Source organism: Macaca mulatta, chromosome 7 (assembly GCF_049350105.2).
Source record: "Macaca mulatta isolate MMU2019108-1 chromosome 7, T2T-MMU8v2.0, whole genome shotgun sequence".
Classification (NCBI taxonomy): domain Eukaryota; kingdom Metazoa; phylum Chordata; class Mammalia; order Primates; family Cercopithecidae; genus Macaca; species Macaca mulatta.
This window is the reverse complement of record NC_133412.1, coordinates 22,159,780-22,179,437: the sequence shown is the minus strand read 5'-3', so window position 1 is coordinate 22,179,437 and position 19,658 is coordinate 22,159,780. Positions and strand designations below refer to the sequence as shown.

The 19,658-nt window shown below is 40.0% G+C and overlaps 1 protein-coding gene across 2 annotated transcripts in view; it reads right to left on the bottom strand.

Moving 5' to 3' along the window:
• Nucleotides 1–2,650: 2,650 nt before the first annotated feature.
• TRIM69 (tripartite motif containing 69) overlaps nucleotides 2,651–19,658 on the bottom strand; it is a 29,342-nt gene continuing 12,334 nt past the window's right edge. The window contains exons 2-7 of one of the 2 annotated variants that reach the window (XM_015142131.3): nucleotides 17,190–17,663; nucleotides 16,099–16,194; nucleotides 13,694–13,927; nucleotides 12,581–12,603; nucleotides 12,371–12,495; nucleotides 2,651–3,255 (exon numbers count right to left, since the gene is read on the bottom strand). In XM_015142131.3, coding sequence (XP_014997617.2) covers nucleotides 2,714–3,255; nucleotides 12,371–12,495; nucleotides 12,581–12,603; nucleotides 13,694–13,927; nucleotides 16,099–16,194; nucleotides 17,190–17,663 — 1,494 coding nt within the window. In that variant the 3' untranslated portion in view covers nucleotides 2,651–2,713. Of the gene's footprint in view, nucleotides 3,256–12,370; nucleotides 12,496–12,580; nucleotides 12,604–13,693; nucleotides 13,936–16,098; nucleotides 16,195–17,189; nucleotides 17,664–19,658 lie in introns of both variants that reach the window. The other variant, XM_077939313.1, reaches the window with a different exon arrangement.

The following is a 19,658-nucleotide window of genomic DNA, read 5'->3' as shown; positions in this document are numbered from 1 at the left end:
AATGGAAAACCAAACATTGTATGTCCTCACTGATATGTGCAAGCTAAGCTATGAGGATGCAAAGGCATAAGAATGATACAGTGGACTTTGGGGACTTGGAGGGAAGAGTAGGAGGGGGGCGAGGGATAAAAGACTACAAATACGATGCAGTGTACACTGCTCAGGTGATGGGTGTACCAAAATCTCACAAATCACCACCAAAGAACTTACTCATGTAACCAAATACCACCTTTACCCCAATAACTTGTAGAAAAAAATTTTTTAAGTAAAAATAAATACATAAATAAAACATGTTGCTTTAGTTCAGTGGCTGGCTGCCCCAGCCACACATTAGAATCGCCTGAGAGCTTTTAGAAATTAGTGGCCTGTAGCCACTGTACACGGGGACTCTAGCAGGGTTTCACTTGCTGGAGATCTTTACTTGATTGGTCTTGGCTGGAGTCCAGGCATCTAAATTTTTTTAAAGCTTCCTCCATGAACCTAATGTGTATTCAGAGTTAAGAACCATTGCATCTTAAGAATAATATATTTCAAACCTGGGCAACATAGCGAGACCTCGTCTCGACTAAAAATAAAAATTTAGTTGGGCGTAGTTGCCTGCGCCTATAATCCTAGCTACTTGAGAGGCTGAGGTGGGAGGACCCAAGAGTCCCAGGCTGCAATGAGCCATGTTCGTGCCACTGTACTCCAGCCTGGGTGACAGAGTAAGACCTTATCTTAAAAAATAATAATAATATATTTCAGCTCTAACTTTTTATACCTTAGAAGTGAATTTTTAGTCAGATTACTTTCTATTGGCATGCCGTTCTTTTTATGCTGCTTTTATACCCTTTAAGACATTAAGCAAGATTCCAGGCACAAAACATGTTCTTACTACGTTCTGATTGAAGTGAAATCATAAAAAAAAAAAAAGACAATTTCTTAAATGTAGTCTTAATCCTGTTATGGCTGTGTATCCAAATCAGTTGTAAATGTATGCATATTGTATATAACAAACTACATGGGCCGGGCGCGGTGGCTCAAGCCTGTAATCCCAGCACTTTGGGAGGCCGAGACGGGCGGATCACGAGGTCAGGAGATCGAGACCATCCTGGCTAACACGGTGAAACCCCGTCTCTACTAAAAATACAAAAAAACTAGCCGGGCCAGGTGGCGGGCGCCTGTAGTCCCAGCTACTCGGGAGGCTGAGAAAGGAGAATGGTGTAAACCCGGGAGGCGGGGCTTGCAGTGAGCTGAGATCCGGCCACTGCACTCCAGCCTGGGCGACAGAGCGAGACTCCGTCTCAAAAAAAAAAAAAAAAAAAAAAAAAAACTACATGAATATTGCCCGTAGCATTTGCATTATTTTTCACATACACACATTTAAGTTTTTGCCCTGACCCCCCAAAAAAACCAAAAACTGTGCTAATTATAATTTTAGAGGACCAATGCTGAAGGTCCTAAAAAGTCCCCCCAAAACTGTCAGCTATCGAGAATAAAGCCCATTTAGATGAGGACTTCCAAAGAAAGGAAATAGGGGCAATCAATCAAGAGTACTGCTAAGATCAATGATGTTGAGAATTTTAGACTTGGAACAAGCTCAAGGATGAGTATGTTGGAGAGAACAAGATGCAAAATACTACTTAAATTATAGGCAGGAATAATGAAAAAGGATGTAGTCAAAAGTAGATGGAGGTGGGGTGTGGTGGCTCACATCTGTAATCCTAGAACTTTGGGAGATCAAGGTGGAAGGATGCTTGAGGTCAGGAATTCAAGACTAGCCTAGGCAACATAATGAGACCCCATCTCTCAGACTGCATATATATGCATGTCTCCTGCAGATAGATAAAGCAGAGAAATGGAACTGAGAAAGGAAGGGAAAGAATCACAGATTTGCTGGACTAAAATGTATCTTGAGAGAATTCAAGGCAAGATTATAAACTAGTCCAGATCATTTCCTACTTTTTTATTTAAGCCTGTGGAGCATGGTTTAAAATTACAGGACAGGCATGGTAGCTCACACTTATAATTCCAACACTTTGGAAGGCTGAGGCATGAGGATCTCTTAAGCCCAAGAGTTCCAGAAAAGCCTGGGCAACATGGTGAAACCCCATCTCTACTTGTGGTGGTGTGCACCTATTGTCCCAGCTACTCAGGGTCTGAGGTAGGAGGATTGCTTGAGCCCAGGAGGTTGAGGCTACAGTGAGCCATGATCATGCCACTGCACTCCAGCCTAGGCAACACAGCAAGACTCTGTCTCAAGAAAATAAAATAAAATAAAATTACAGCAGTAAGTTCTAAAAAAAGAAATAAGATGAAAATGTATATCGAAAAATAATTAAATAGTAAGAAGAGTGAACTACTGAAAATTCATCTGCTAGGGGTTATTATGCTGGAAAATATGACAGCATGATAATTTCTGGGCATATTTGAAAAGGGTTCCCAAACATCACAAACTCAAGTTGCAGTTTGCTCCAGTAACAGTAGCATGATGATCACTCTCATAAGAGTGGCTCCTGTGTCACGAAAGACCCCAGAGAAGAATCATATCTTGAAAGGCTCCAGTGAAATCCATTTAGGATACTGAAAGAATGGAATTTGATTTGTGCATCCTCTTTTCATTATTCCATCGTTCCCCGTAAATTGAGAAGAGAATCCAGTGAGACAGTGAGACTGGTAAAATATTTCAATACCTCTTTAATAACACTCTGAGTTTGTATAATAGTATGACTCATTACTGTGGATGTAAGATGTGCAATGGCTCTTTATTCTCTCCGCCATCATTAAGGCAGGGGCAGAAGTAGGGATAAAGTTTCTCTATGAAAGTGTTACTGAAGGTATAAATGTGAGTCATGGTTTTAGCATTGTAGAAGGACACCTGCCCTCCTTCATAATCCAGGTATATGCCCACTTTGTCGAGGTTGTTAGTCAGTGTCAGACTGCAAGAAGGCAAATCCAGAGCCTTTAGATCAGTTTGGTTCCTTAGTCTTAAAAGCCAGAATCCTTGCTCAGGAGTTAGAGGACAGCTGCCTTTCCGAATGATGGATTCTCTGACGACTCCAACTGTCCATTTTGTCTTCTTTGCTACTTCTACTTCCCAGTACCACTTTCCAGAGGTGAAGCCTCTTGAGCCCAGCACAGCCACACTTGAGTCAAACCTCTCTGGATCATCAGGCATTACCTTCTTAATGTCACCATGCCAGACGCTGGTTTGGTTTTTGGAGAGCACCAGATTTGGGTGAGCTGTTTTAGGGTCCAGAGTTAGTGGAGATAGGCCTAGTAAGAAAATAAAAGAAAGCAGAGCATGGGAGAAAAGGGGGTAAACACAAATTCCCATAGTGAAAGATAGTGTTTCATATTCAACAGTACTTTATCTCCCCATACACATAGACTCTTAGACAGGCAAGCAATTACTTACATGTTTTTTTTTTTTTTGAGACAGACACTCTGTTGCCCATGCTGGAGTGCAGCGGTGTGATCTCAGCTCACTGCAACCTCCACTTCCTAGGCTCAAGAAATTCTCATGCCTCAGCCCCCCAAGTAGCCAGAATTACAGGTGTGCACCACCACACCTGGCTAACCTTTTTAATTTTTTAGTAGAGATAGGGTTTCACCATGTTGGCCAGACTGGCCTCGAACTCCTGGCCTCAAGTAACCCGCCTGCCTCGGCCTCCCAAAGGACTGAGATTACAGACATGAGCCACCGCACTTGGCCACTTACATGCTTTTTATTGTTTGGGTATCCATGTTACTATATTCTAGACATTTTTATATTTAGTGTAAAAATCTGGGTTTACTCTGAAGTAATTTATGCTCCACTAAAGGAAACAATACAAATAATATAAACCTGTACTAATAAATATAAGAAAATACAAATGCCAAAGGGGTAAACATTAGGTAAGGATGTTCTAGAAAAGCTTTCTGAGGAAGGTAAGTATTCGGTTGTGATATATATGCGATGTATTTAGGATGTTTTGAATAAACAGAGGGAAAGAAATAAATGGATTAAAAACAGTCCCTTGTGTGGAAAAGAACACAAGAGCTTGCCTGTTAGACACAGGCAAGACTGAACTAATTGGTACAGAGTTTAGAGGACAATAGTGAGAGGTTTATGTTTGTTTAACAGATGATGAGATTTTTGAGATCTGGAGTGGTTTATATCATTGCTACTCATAACGTGGTCCACGTACCATGTGGTTAACAGTCTGGGACAAAGATATATAGAAATTAGGAGTAAACTTTTAGAAATCTTCATAATAAATTGACAGTAATTGTATGTTAGTTGAATCTAATAATGACAAAATTGGGCTTGTACTTTGTAATCTTTCCCTTTTTAATTTTACTTTTTTGAGTAATTTATATTGTATTCTACAAAAGTATCAGTCCATGACAGATTGAGACTTTTTAAATTGGCCCTTCATCACAGATAATTTTACAAGCATTGATTTAGACAATTCAAAGGGCAGCAGCATAAAAAAGAATATCTAGGCTAAATGAAGAGAAGTTGAAAGCTGACCAGCAAGAGGATGAGACAAATTCCAGATGTGAGATCATTGGACCTTGGCAAGAAATTTGATAAAGAAGACATAATATCTGTGTGTGTTCATACCATGGACGCAGATACATATATGTATGCATTCATGCATTTGTTGTTATTGGATTTATTTATCCTTGGAAGCAAAATCAATCTAGTTTCTCTCTCTCTCTCTCTCTCTCTCTCTCTCTCTCTTTATTTTTTTTTTATTTTTTGAGATAGAGTCTTGCTCTGTCCCCCAGGCTGGAGTGCAGTTGCACAACCTTGGCTCACTGCAACCTCCGCCTCCTGGATTTAAGCAATTCTCCTGCTTCAGCCTCCCGAGTAGCTAGGATTACAGGCATGCACCACCACACTCAGGTGATTTTTTTGTAATTTTAGTAGAGACAGGATTTCACCACGTTGGCCAGGCTAGTCATGAACTCTAGTCTAACTCTATCTTCTCAGAAAAACCTGAGTCTTTTCCATCATCCCAAGGACTTCTCTTTCCAACAAGAGGCTTTGAAGAATTAAGAATCTTAAATTTTTCCATATAGGCTAAATCCCTATCTGCTTACATATCCCCATTCACTTTGGGTTGTTCATCTTTCTGATGTGAGGACTAGGTTTTCTTTGGAGGTATCATAAAGACTTTTTAGCAACCTTTTGGAATCCCAGTCTGCTCTCTTTGCTAAGCCTCTGATACACCTCTAGCTAGTTCAGCCTGCATTGGCTCTGAAGATTCCTATGAGTCAGCTTTTTGTCCTCTCTTTCCTTCTCATGCTGTATTCGTATAACAAAAAGTTCTGTCAGCTCCACCTTCAAAATATATCTTGTGCCCAAACACTTCTGACTACTTCCAGAAATATCACTGGCCTGGAACTACTGCAATAGCTTTTTACTCTTCTGTTTCCCCTCTTGCCCATCTGTACCCTATTCTATACATATCATGAATGAGATCATGCCATTTTCCTGCTCAACATACTTGTATGTTTACCACCACATCTGAGATAAAATCCAGAGTCCTTACAGAGGAAAAAAGAGCCACATGATTTACCTACCTCTCTACTACATCTCCTACCACACTCTCCCTCATTTACTTTGATTCATCCACCCTTGCCTTTTGGCAGTTCCTTGAATATAATGAAGTTCATTCCTACTTCAGGGTCCTTACAGTTTCTTCCCTTGTCCTAGAATGCTTTTTTCCCGTATTGTTCACTCCACATTGTTTGGGCATTTGTTCATGCAAATATTTTAAATTGAATAATTCCCTAAGCTAGAATAGGCAGACTACAACCAACAGGTCAAATCTGGCCCACTGCCTACTTTGTAAGTAAAGTTTTATTGGAGTACATTTATGACCATTCATTTATATGTTGTCTGTAGCTTCTTTTTCACTACAAGAGCAGAGTTAAGTAGTTGCAACAAAGACCATACACCTGCAAAGCCTAAAATATTTACTCTTCAAACCTTTACAGAAAAAGTGCCAGCTCCAGCTCTAAAGCAACAGCCTAATTTATAAGCCTGGCAGAAAAGGAGAATATATGGATCTACAAAATAAGCAAAGACTTAGAAATAAAAAGTATGGAATATATTTTACAAAGGTCTGACCACAGTTACCATAGAAAAACAATTTCCCACTCTGTATAGAGGGAGAGTATATAGATAAATAATACATTATTAACAGTCATGTATTAAATAAATCTCATTTGGTTTTCTTGATGTAAAATTATACCAAAAATTTAAAAATCAGTAATGCACTTTAAAAGATTGCTAGAAGTGAAGTTTGGCTTTACAGAGCAAAGTATACAGGAAGAAAAACTCTGTATCATACTAAGGCGCTACAGTTTGCTGAGCAGAGTAACACAGAGGAGGGAACTTCACAGAAACTTCTGAACATTTACAAAGGAATTCTCTCAAGGCTGTGGCTGAGTACTGATCTGCACATGCATGTAGTGAAACTCGTCAAGGCCAGAGAAAGAATCTCCAGAAATCAGTAGACCGAACGATTTCTGCAGCTCACACAAGGCTGGGAATAATTTTCAATCTTGCCAACCAGAATGGAAAAATGTCATAATATGTCACCATCAGGTAGAGTGATCAGAAGGGTATATTACTTTAGAAAATGGACTAAGCGCTAGATTAAAGGCTGTTCTTGAACCACTCTAACAAGGCTTTATTTAAGCCTCAAAAGGAACAAATGATTTCATACAATGTTAACTGCATGCCAGAGTTAAATTCAATAGAACTGAAAGAACTACAACAAAATCCAGCAAATATAAAATTCACCAATATGAATTCATCAGTATGAACAATATGAAATTCATTGTATTTGGCATCCAGTAAAAAATTACCAACCAGAAGAGACAAATCTCCAGGCAGCAAAATTTCAAATAATTTACATTAACACTCTACCCTCAGGGAGAGGGAGCATAACTACCCACTCCTTAAGCGTGGGCTGTGCACAATGACTGCCTTCCAAAGCATACAAGTGTAGAAGGAGGAAAAAAGAGTATAGTAGAGAAACCTGACACTTTCTCAGCCAGGTGATGAAAGTCAACATCAATAGTCATAAATCATGTTGACAGTATGAACACTTAATATGACGTGATGACAATGGCACTTTAACGCTACTGTCTTCCTCTCCCAACTCATAACCCAAATTTTATGAGGAAAACATCACACAAATTGCAATAGTGCAGCATCCTTACAAAATATATGACCAGTACTCCTCAAAACTGTCTAAGTCATAAAAAATAAGGCAAGTTTGAGAAACTGTCACAGCCAAGGGGAGCCTAAAGAAAATGACAACTTAGTGTAATGTGGCATCTTAGATGGGAACCTGAAACAGAAAAATGACTTAGGTAAAAACTAAGAAAATCTAAAGGAACTGTGGATTTTAGTTAATAATGTATCAATTTTGGTTCATTAGTTGTTAAAAATGTTAAATCTAAGATGTTAATAATAAGGAAAACTGAGGATGGGGCATATAAAAAACTCTATACTATCTTCTCAGTTTTTCTGTAAAATTAAAAAATCTAAAAGTGTCCTAAAAAATAAAGCCCATTAAAAAGTAAAAGATGGCCGGGCGCAGTAGCTCAAGCCTGTAATCCCAGCACTTTGGGAGGCCGAGACGGGCGGATCATGAGGTCAGGAGATCGAGACCATCTGGCTAACACGGTGAAACCCCGTCTCTACTAAAAAATACAAAAAAACTAGCCGGGCGAGGTGGCGAGTACCTGTAGTCCCAGCTACTCGGGAGGCTGAGGCAGGAGAATGGCATGAGCCCAGGAGGCGGAGCTTGCAGTGAGCTGAGATCCAGCCACTGCACTCCAGCCTGGGCGGCAGAGCAAGACTCTGTCTCAAAAAAAAAAAAAAAAAGAAAAAGATTACTAGCCAAGCAAAGCAGCAGGAAAATATGACTCTCAGTCAGGAGAACAATCAAACAATAAAATCAGGCCCAGAAATGACAATGATGATCGAATTAGCAGACAAGGACACTAAAATGGATAAATGTCTTCCATTTTTTTAAGAATGTAGAGGAAGGCATGAACATGGTGAGAAGAGAAAGGAAAGATATTAAAAGACCCAAATGAAACTTCTAGAGATGAAATGAAATGTATATAAAATGAAAATATCTTGAACAATATTAAGAGAAGATTAGACTGTGCAGAAGAAAAGATGAGAACTTGAATAACAATAGAAACCATTTAAAGTGTGAGGCAAAAAAAGACTAAAATAAAGACTGAATATCGATGACATGAGACAACTTGACAGTATCAAGCTGTCTAAAATATGTAAAATTAGACTCCAAGAAGGAGAGAAGGAAAAGGGGTTGGTAAAAAAGTATTTGAAGAAATACCAGCTGATATTATTCCAAATTTGTTGAAAATTATAAACTCTTAGATCCAAGAAGCTTGATGAAGCACAATCAGAATAAATACAAAGAAAATCACACCAAGACCCCATATAATCAAATTGATGGAAGCAAGTGACAAAAAGCAAGTCTTAAAATTAGCCAAAGAGGGCCGGGCGCGGTGGCTCACGCCTGTAATCCCAACACTTTGGGAGGCCGAGGCAGGCGAATCATGAGGTCAGGAGATGGAGACCATCCTGGCTAACACAGTGAAACCCCGTCTCTACTAAAATACAAAAAATTAGCCAAGCATGGTGGCGGGCACCTGTAGTCCTAGCTACTCGGGAGGCTAAGGCAGGAGAATGGCATGAGCCCAGGAGGCAGAGCTTGCAATGAGCTGAGATTGCACCACCACACTCCAGCCTGGGCAACAGAGCGAGACTCCGTCTCAAAAAAAAAAAAAAAAAAAAATTAGCCAAAGAGACCAGGCACAGTGGCTTATGCCTGTAATCCCAGCACTTTAGGAGGCCAAGGCAGGTGAATCACTTGAGGTCAGGAGTTGGAGACCACCCTGGCCAACATGGTGAAACCCCATCTCTACTAAAAATTTTAAAACAAATAAAAAAAGTTAGCCAGGCATGGTGGTGCATGCCTTCATCCTAACTACTGGGGAGGCTGAGGTAGGAGGATTCCTTGAACCCAGTAAGCAGAGGTTGTAGTGAACCGAGATCAGGCCACTATACATTCTAGCCTGGGCGACACAGCAAGGTTCTGTTTAAAAAAAAAAAGAAGAAGAAGAAGATGAAAGGGAAAGCTAAAAGGCACTCAATCCAAAAGAAGGACGGTATAGAGAAAAAAAGGAAGAAAAGCCAGATAGTATGGTTAAAAAACAAATAACCAAAATGGTTGATTTAAGCCCAGTTTTACTAATAACATTAAATGTAAATAGTCAAAACACTTCAATTGACAGACAGAGATTGTCAGATTGAATAAAAAAGCAAGACTAAACTATATGCCTGCTACATAAAACCTACCTAAAATATAAAAACACAAGTTAAAAGTAAGGTGATGGGAAAACATGTATTGTGCAAACAGATAATTTTGATTGATTAAAGAAACAAATCTAAAGAAAACCAGAGTGATAATACTGTATTAGACAAAACAGACTTCAGGGCCGGGCGTGGTAGCTCATGCCTGTAATCCCAGCACTTTGGGAGGCCGAGGCAGGCGGATCATGAGGTCAGGAGTTCGAGACCATACTGGCTAACACGGTGAAACCTCGCCTCTAATAAAAATACTAAAAATTAGCCGGGCATGGTGGCAGGCGCCTGTAGTCCCAGCTACTCGGGAGGCTGAGGCAGGAGAATGGCGTGAACCCGGGAGGTGGAGCTTGCAGTGAGCTGAGATCGTGCCACTGCACAGGGATAAAGATGACCATTTTATAATTTTAGTGAGATTGAGGCATCAAAAGATAATAACAATCTTAAGAGTGTATTCACCTAAATAATAGAGCTGCAAAATACATGCAGCATCTTGAGGAGTTTTATGACCAGTCAGTGACTCACTTGGTAAATTGGACTGTATTAAAATTTAAAATGCTTGTTCTTTGAAAGACCCTGTTAGAAAATGAAAAAGTGGCCAGGCGTGGTGGCTCATGCCTGTAATCCCAGCACTTTGGGAGGCCAAGGCGGGTGGATCATGAGGTCAGGAGATCGAGACCATCCTGGCTAATATGGTAAAACCACATCTCTACTAAAAATGCAAAAAAATTATCCGGGCGTGGTGGCGGGTACCTGTAGTCCCAGCTATTCAGGAGGAGGCTGAGGCAGGAGAATGGCGTGAACCTGGGAGGCGGAGCTTGCAGTGAGCCAAGATCGAACCACACTCGAGCCTGGGTGACAGAGCGAGACTCCATCTCAAAAAAAAAAAAAAAGAAAGAAAGAAAAAAAAAAGGCAAGCCATGGAGAGAAAATATTTAAGAAATATATATCTGATAAAGGATTTGTATCCTTTACAACTTAATAATAAAACAATTTAATAAAAATATAGACAAAAGATTGAACACAACCAAAAAAATATATGAATGGCAAGGAAGCACATGAAAAGACGCTCAGCAAGGTTGCTCATTAGGGATATGCAGCTGGGCACCACAGCTCATGCCTGTAATTCCAACACTTTGGGAGGCTGAGGTGGATGGATCACTTGAGGCCAGGAGTTCAAGATCAGCCTGACCAACATGGCAAAACCTCGTCTCTACTAAAAATACAAAAATTAGCTAGGCATGGCAGTGCACGCCTGTAATTCCAGCTACTCGTTAGTCTGAGGCACAAGAATCACTTGAGCCTCGGAGGCAGAGGTTGCAGTGAGCTGAGATGCACCACTGTACTCTAGCCCGGGCATCAGAGTGATACTCTGTCCCACCCTCCCACCAAAAAAAGAGATACTACTATACATTCAATAAAATGGTTTAAATTAAAAAGATTGACAATATCAAGTTTTGGAAAGGATATAGAGCAATGAATTTTCATTAATTGCAGGATGGATAAAACTACCATGGACTACCCCATGTCCATCAATTGGTACATGAATAAGTAAACTGAATGAATAATCATGATTATTGTTACATGGAACAACATAAGCGCTCAAAAAGCATTATGCGGCCGGGTGTGGTGGCTCACACCTGTAATCCCAGCACTTTGGGAGGCCGAGGTGGGCAGATCACAAGGTCAGGAGATCAAGACCATCCTGGCTAACACGGTGAAACCCCATCTCTACTGAAAATACAAAAAATTATCCAGGTATGGTGGCGGGCGCCTGTAGTCCCTACTACTTGAGAGCCTGAGGCAGGAGAATGGCGTGAACCTGGGAGGCGGAGTTTGGAGTGAACCGAGAAGGCGCCACTGCACTCCAGCCTGGGCAATGGAGTGAGACTCCATCTCAAATAAATAAATAAATAAATAAAATTAAAAACAAAAAAAATGTGCTAAGTGAAAAAAACAGATACAAAACACTATATAATGTATGCTATCGCTTAGACAAAAATTTAGAAAAGACACATTTAAGGTGAAATAAAACATGTCAGTGAATGTTAGAGGCAGAGAGTAGAAGGAAGAAATTGATTGTAAAGAGGCATGTAGGAACTTTTGGGAGTGATAAAAATCTTCCATATTTTGATTATGGCAATGTTTACCTAAGTGTATGTATACATCAGAACTCATCAAATTGTGCCCTTAAAATTGGTTAATTTTACTCTATGTTAACTATATCTCAGTATAGTTGATTTTTTTCAATGTCAATTACCTGGAAAAATTTGTGATTTTTCATTAAATCAGGGATTTATTTGTGATTTCTCATTAAATCAATAACCATAAACAATAATAATAATGTCTATGAATTCTATAAAAACTCTGTTTAGAATTTTATTTCTATAAAGATTTTTATTTAGAACTTTATTTGATGTTCTTGAAATGCCATGTGTGTTATTTTGTCTTGCTCAGTCCTTTGGTATCTGCAGGAACACAAAAACTTAGTGTCCTTCTTAGGTAGGTTTATTTAAATTATTGGTTTTCTTCTGAAGCACTGAAGATCTAAACAATCTTCTAAAATGTTCTACACTATGAACATCAAGTACAAGAGAAACTATAAAGACCCAGTGTGCATACAAAGAGTATGTACAGAAACCTCCTCCTCCTTCAGAGCAGAGAAGCCCCTGGGATTCATATAGCTGATTTAGCAAAACAAGATAAAATTTTGGCTGTTGCCACATTCCATAAAACAGTCAAAATCATAGGCTAATGAGTAATCCTGATAACAAACTCATATCTATTTACGAGCACAAAGTCATAAATTCTTAGGTCATGGCACTAGAAGAAATTCAGTCACACCAACTAGCCTCCTTTTGGCCAAACTGTACCCCTTCCCTATCCCAGACTATAAAAACCTAATTAGGGCCACAGAAGAGGTCCCACAGATTAAACACAGATTAGAAGCCTCAAGAACCAATAGTTACTACCCACTGATACCTGGACAGAGAGTGTCCTGCATTTCCCTCCATACCATGTACTGGATAGGACCTTTGTACTGGCCAGGGTTCAGCTTTCTGGAAATAAGCTCTCTGGTTGCCAGCACCCTCATTCCTTGCTCCAAGCTGCAGGGGACATAAATCATTTATCCTTAGACATCCTCCAGAGACTCAGGGAATGATATTAAGAGTACCATAGGGAAACACTTACCTATCTAAGAGAGTTGTGATGTCCTAGAAGAAAGGAGAAAGAGAGACGTCAGATGCCTGTTCATCAACTCCCAAAATTTCTTTGGTGATACCAGCCACCACCAGAATTTGTGCAGATGTCCCCAACTCGTCTCTACCAACTTCTTTCATCCTTCATACACTTTTTCTAATCTTCATCCCTTATCCTAACCCAGGTTAAACTGATCTTTTGCTCCTTCCAGAGTTCCCTTCTACAGGGAGCAAGGCAGAAGCCAATAAGACAATACTTAAGGTTAAGCTATCTTTACCTATACTTTCAAATAGTCTCAGAAGGAAAACACAGTAGGTATCCCAGTCCCAAGGCCACTTTTCCTTACTGTAGCTAATTAAACTTCTGAGTGCTGAGATGGTAACCAACGCCTCTTTAGAGGTGAAGCTTAAGAAAGCAAAGGTGGCCGGGCGCGGTGGCTCAAGCCTGTAATCCCAGCACTTTGGGAGGCCGAGATGGGCGGATCACGAGGTCAGGAGATCGAGAGACGATCCCGGCTAACACGGTGAAACCCCGTCTCTACTAAAAAAATACAAAAAAATAGCCAGGCGAGGTGGCGGGCGCCTGTAGTCCCAGCTACTCGGGAGGCTGAGGCAGGAGAATGGCGTAAACCCGGGAGGCGGAGCTTGCAGTGAGCTGAGATCCGGCCACTGCACTCCAGCCTGGGTGACAGAGCAAGACTCCGTCTCAAAAAAAAAAAAGAAAGCAAAGGTTAGAAAACAGCTTTTCAGACAGGTCAACTTATGATTGCTGAGAGCCAAAGATACAACTCATGCTGCAAATTTTTTATTTTTGAGAAATAAAGCGTCAAGCTCTTTATGGAAAAATATTAAGCCATTAATATATACTATTAATAATGGAATTTTAAAATCTTATTTCCTAAGAGGATGAAAGTAAAGCTTTCTGCTGTGCATATAGCTGAAGTAGCCTCCTCCTTTTCTTCCAGAGAAACTTAAAAGCACTACTTAACTGTTTTGTTTTGTTTTGTTTTCCCTGGATGTGAAAAGCCACTTCTGTATTCTTTCCAAACCTCTTCCCCCCTCTAGGTAGGAAGGTACCCATAATCATACTGGTGTGGATTCTCACTTTGAGAAAGTCGAAGGAGTTCTGTTGTTCCGTCTTTGCCTGAATGCTCACCAACATATCCTTGGCTAAGAGACATTGCTCCTGAAGCTGGCTCAGATTCAGCTCCATCTCCTCATTCAAGGCTTTCCCCTCTTCCCGGAGCTCAGTTAAAATGTCCTTTTCTTTGCTGTGCAGGAACTGATGCAGCTTTAGAAACTCCATGGACACATGTTGCTGCAGATGTAGCTTGTTTTCCTGGAAACCTCCATGATTATCACCATAGTTATTACAGAGACTAGTGCTTGGGGATGGAGACCCACACCACCAACACTCACACACTTGGGAAATACCATCACAGAAAAATGTATACAAATGGCTACTGAATATCAAATTCAACCATACTAAAATGAGTCCTTTGGGAGACTTATTCCTTTTCCAACTAATTGAGTAGTTCAGGATGAAATAGGCAAAAGTCACCTCTTTTGCAAAAGTGACTCCTATTGCAGTACTCAGATGGTAACCAATGCCATATTAAATAAGACTGTGGAGTTAATCAAACATTCTAGAATGAATGATAATACCCTCCTAGATTGGTAAACCAAAAGCTTCCAAGTGGTACTGTTAGACTGGGGGTATTGGGAGGCTGGAAGAACTGTCCTTATCCAGAAATCAGAACTTGGGGAATGCCACTGTTACACTTGCATCTTTTTCCTTGAGTGAACTCAACATCCTCACAGGTAAACTATTTGACATCCTGGCTTCTCAGTTCCTCATTCTCCTCATGTCTAGTGATTTCCACATTTATTGATTCATTCCTATAGTCTCACCTAGGATTTCATCACCCCCAGCAATTGCATCATCTCCAAAATAACTTTTTATGCACCAGGCCCACTCAGACACTCCTATTGCAACAATTATTGGATCTCATTGAAACCTCCTATTCACCGATCCCTCCATTTCTATTCAGGAATTTCTACCTTCATGTCCTCTCTTATCTAGCTTGGATTCCATGGTCCATAATTATTATTGCACCCTTAAGATAGTCTTGGCTGGGCACAGTGGCTCATACCTGTAATTACAACACTTATGGAGGCCAAGCTGGGAGGATTGCTTAGAACAGGAGTTCAAGACTGGGCAACATAGTGAGACCCAGTCTCTCCAAAAATAAAATAATTAGCCAGGTGTGGCAAACTCGTCCCAGATACTCAGGAGGCTGAGGTGGGAAGATTTCTTGAGCCCAAGAGTTTGAGGTTACAGTAAGCCCATATCCACCTCTTCAATATCATCTTGCTTAGCATGTTACAGGTTTATTGGCCTTTTCTCTGTTTAACATAGGAGCTAACTTTCTGTCTCAGGACTTTTCCATATGCTGTTTTCTATTCCTAGAACATTCTTCTCCAGGCCATCTCCTTCATATTCCCACTCACCCAGTTCACTTGGGTGAGTTACTTATCCTTCAATTCTCAATTTTTAATAAGTGACTTCTTCAGAGAACACAACTCCCCCCAGTCTAGATTATGTTCTCCATTTATATGCTATCATCATACCCTATACTTTCATTTATAGTACTTATCACAGTTGTTATTTTATTATTACTGTTGGGACTGTTTAATTAACAGCTGTCTCCCATCCCCAATATCTAGTATTATGACCCACTCAATAAATAGTTGTTAAATGAATGAATGAACGCTCACACCAATAGGAACTTTTACAACAGGAACAAGATTTTCTGGAGACACCATTACTTCCGTATATCCATCTTCTTTCCCTGAGTCTACATATTTTTTCTTCCAGATGCCAAATACCTGAGAAGGCTCTTCTCCATAGAATAATGAATAAAGAAACAGAACGTCCAATTCAGCACCCCCAGCCTAGGGGCTGCTTTGCCAGATCTCTAGCCATTAATGTTGTCCTAGAGTGTCTATGAAGTTGAAAGTGAAGACAATAGCTTTATTTAGTTTGGAGGAAGCTAAGAAAGATCAAATCAGATGGAAAAAGCTTACAACCTTGGAGACCTAGTCCAGAGGTGTCTGGTTATAAACTCAAAGGAAATAAAGGTATTTCTTTGGACATAGCAATCTTTAGTGATTGATTTTTTTTTTTTGATGAATTCCTTTTTTTTTTTTTGCCATAGATAAAGCCAAAGACCAGACACATTTCAATCCCACAACAGTCACCTGGTGACTGAACCATCAAAAAGATCAGCATATTAGGGGAAAGGTTTATCTGCTCTGTTGGTCAGCTATTAGGAACCTACTCCACCACCATATTCCTTTCTACCCTACAGTCTCAGTTTTCCAATTCTATAGCCTAGGTACCATTTAGTGTGTTGATAATATGTGTTAGGCACCTTTGTACCCATAGCTGAAGTTACATGGAGGGTGTGTTCCAGTTCTATCTCATAACCCCTCTTTCTTGCTCCTCACCTTGTGAGCAGCAATAGCTTCCTTCTGCATGTTCCTCAGGGACTGAAGCTCCTTCAGAGTTGTCTCCAGTTGACCCTGTTGGATGGCAAGCTCCTCCTGGGAATACCAAATAGAATTAACCCACACTGACTCAGGAGATGAAGGACCATAAACGACATCTTCCCCAAGGCCCCAGTGTGCAAGAAAAAAGCAAGCTCTTGCTGCAAAAATCTTCCCCTTCCCTTGTATCATAGTTTTTGTCTCGTTCAAGAATTGTGGAAAAGAAAAGAAAAAAAAAAAAAAAGAGGCCAGGTGTGGCAGCTCACATCTGTAATCTCAGCACTTTGGGAGACTGAGATGGGAGGATCACTTGGGTCTAGGAGTTTGAGACCAGCCTGGGCAACATGGTGAGACCCCCATCTCAAAAAAAAAAAAAAAGAATTACAGCTTAAAACTTAGTTTTTCTCTCTTAATAGCTAGCTACAGGGGTTCGAAGAAAGGAATAGAACTTTACACATTTTCCACTCTAGTTATATGCTATTCTCAGAATCTATAATTTTACTTGTGTTGTTCTCACTTGGAACACTTGTTTCTTCCTTATGCCCTTCCAAATCCAAATGATTTCCCAGTTCAAGTCCTTTCCCTTTCTTTCACTATATGTCCCCTGACAATTTCGTCTTTCTCTAGTCATTTCAGAAATTCTAAACCCTTAAGAATTACAAATGTGACAAAATTTAACTTTTAATAGTAGACTATCTTACATTGTTTCTGTTGTTTTCTTCATTTTAAACTTAACCAATTTTTGAATTTTTTTATAATAAGAGCAATATCGTATATATCCGTGTTCTACACAGTGTTTAGCAGAGTGCTACCATGGCAGAGTTTAGGTACAGATTTAATTGAGGGAGTAAGCCAGGGCTCCTCCACTGTTCCTTTCCTATAAGCAGCAACTCTAGAAAAAGAACTTTGCAAGATACGTTGTACTTTCTGAGCAGTCTGGGTTTTCTAATCATCATTTGAATAAAGGGATGGGGTTCAAAGAAAGAAGAAGCCCTATAAAATATTTTTCCTAGTTTTTCTAAGGGATTGTTCAAGGCCCAGGGCTCACCCACCGTGAAGAAATGGACAGCATCAGAGATTTGCAGGAACTCCTTAGACTGCCCCACAGACAACCGAGCATCCTTGCATTGAAAGCAGATCAGTTTCCCATCTGGTTTACTGAACAGTTTCAGGTTCTCTCCATGCTCTGGGCACTGTGGATGGCCCTTGAGTAGGGGTAACTTCTTAATCTTCTCTACCAACTTGTCCAGTACAAGGTTGAATGTACAGTTGCTATACTGACATAGCATCTTGCAGTCAGGACAGAATGTTTCCTTTGCTTGCAGCCTCCAAAAGTCTTGGATACAGGCTTGACAGAAGTTGTGGCCACAGCTTAGCATCAGTGGGTCATGGAACCAATCGTTGCACAGTGGGCAGTGTAGCTCCATAGTAATATCTTGTATCACCACTTTAGAAGGTAGGTGGGCGATTGAATCGTTAATTTCAACATAGTTGCCTGGATCGATGTTGGAGGAGTTGGAGGATACCTTTAGAAAAGAACAGCTAGAATGAGTTTATCTTTCTTTTTGCCCATTTTAACACTCCAGGATGATGGGCTCCATTCCTAAAGGAGCTGAAAATTGGTACAACTAAAGTAAAAGCACATAATCTGTCCTTTGAAAGTGAACCAGTAAATTGAGTGTTTTCTGACATTATGGCATATGATGCTATTTAAACTTTAATGAAGAATCAAAGTAGAGGAAAAAACAGTACTAAGTCAAAGAAATGTACTTTGTTGTACATCTCTCTCTTTACCCACTTTCCCCATGTATCTGTTGAAAGTTTTATTTTCAGCTTCTGCTCTACTAGTTATTACCTTTATTCTATTTTTGTTTTCTAGAAATTATGTATGAAGAATTGGAAAATCAATCAGATTTCTCAGTCAGTAGTATTATATTATCAACCATCCAGGGTCCTCTTCACTCCTTTTTAAAAAACACATTTCAGGCCGGGCGCGGTGGCTCACGCCTGTAATCCTAGCACTTTGGGAGGCCAAGGTGGGCGGATCATGGGGTCAGGAGATCGAGATCATCCTGGCTAACACAAGTGAAACCCAGTCTCTACTAAAAATATAAAAAATTAGCCAGGCATGGTGGCGGGCGCCTGTAGTCCCAGCTACTCAGGAGGCGAGGCAGGAGAATGGCATGAACCCAGAGGCAGAGCTTTCAGTGAGCCGAGATTGTGCCACTGCGCTCCAGCCTGGGCAACAGAGCAAGACTCTGTCTCAAAAAAAAAAAAAAAAAAAAAAAAAAAAACCACACACATTTCAGAAACATAAATACAGAAGCTGGCGCAGTGACTCATACCTGTGGTCCCAACTACTCGGGAAAGGAAACTAGGAAGTACCTCAAAGTCATATAAATAAGTAGAGACCAGTGAAAAAGTAGCTACATAGGTAAAGTCCAATAATGCAGTTTTTGGTTTCTAACTCCTCTTTTTCCCCTATTCAATTTAAAAGACAAACGCACAAAACAATAGTTATGTGTGTTAATGGATATGCAATGTGTAAAGAGATAATTTGTGATAATAACAACAAAAAGGAGAGAACAGAGCTGAAAAGGAGCAGTTTTTATAGTAAAAATTTTTGCCTTGTACTATTAAAACTAAGTTGGCATTAATTCACCCTTGATCATTATAAAGTTGACTAATTATAACCCTCAGGTAAATACTAAAGAAAAAACTACTAAGCAATATAAAGAAAAAGAAAAGAGAAAGGAATCAAAATGTTATGCTAGAAAAAAATCAATTAATCACAAAAAAGGGAAGTAATGAAAGAATTTAGAAACAAAAAAGCACATAGAGAAAATAAATAACAAAATGGCATAGGTAAGTCTTTCCTTATCAGTAATTACTTTAGATGAAATAGATTAACTTCTGACTGAAAGGCAGAGATTAGGAAAATGGATAAAAATAATATGAACCGGCCGGGCGCGGTGGCTCAAGCCTGTAATCCCAGCACTTTGGGAGGCCGAGACGGGCGGATCACGAGGTCAGGAGTTCGAGACCATCCTGGCTAACATGGTGAAACCCCGTCTCTGCTAAAAAATGCAAAAAACTAGCCGGGCGAGGTGGCGGGCGCCTGTAGTCCCAGCTACTCGGGAGGCTGAGGCAGGAGAATGGCGTAAAAACCCGGGAGGCGGAGCTTGCAATGAGCTGAGATCTGGCCACTGCACTCCAGCCTGGGCGACACAGCGAGACTCCATCTCAAAAAAATAAATAAATAAAAATAATATGAACCAACTATAGGCTATCTACAGGAGACTCACCTTAGAACCAAATACACAAACAAGTTGAAAGTAAAAAGTTGGAAAGATAATCCATACAAATATTTACCCAAAAAAGATGTAGTAGCTCTACTTATATCAGGTAAAATAGACTTTAAGGTAAAAATTGTTAAACTTGTTACAAGAATGCAAAGAAGGACATTATCAAGGATATGATAAAAGGGTCAATCCATCAAGAAGATAAAACAAGTATAAACA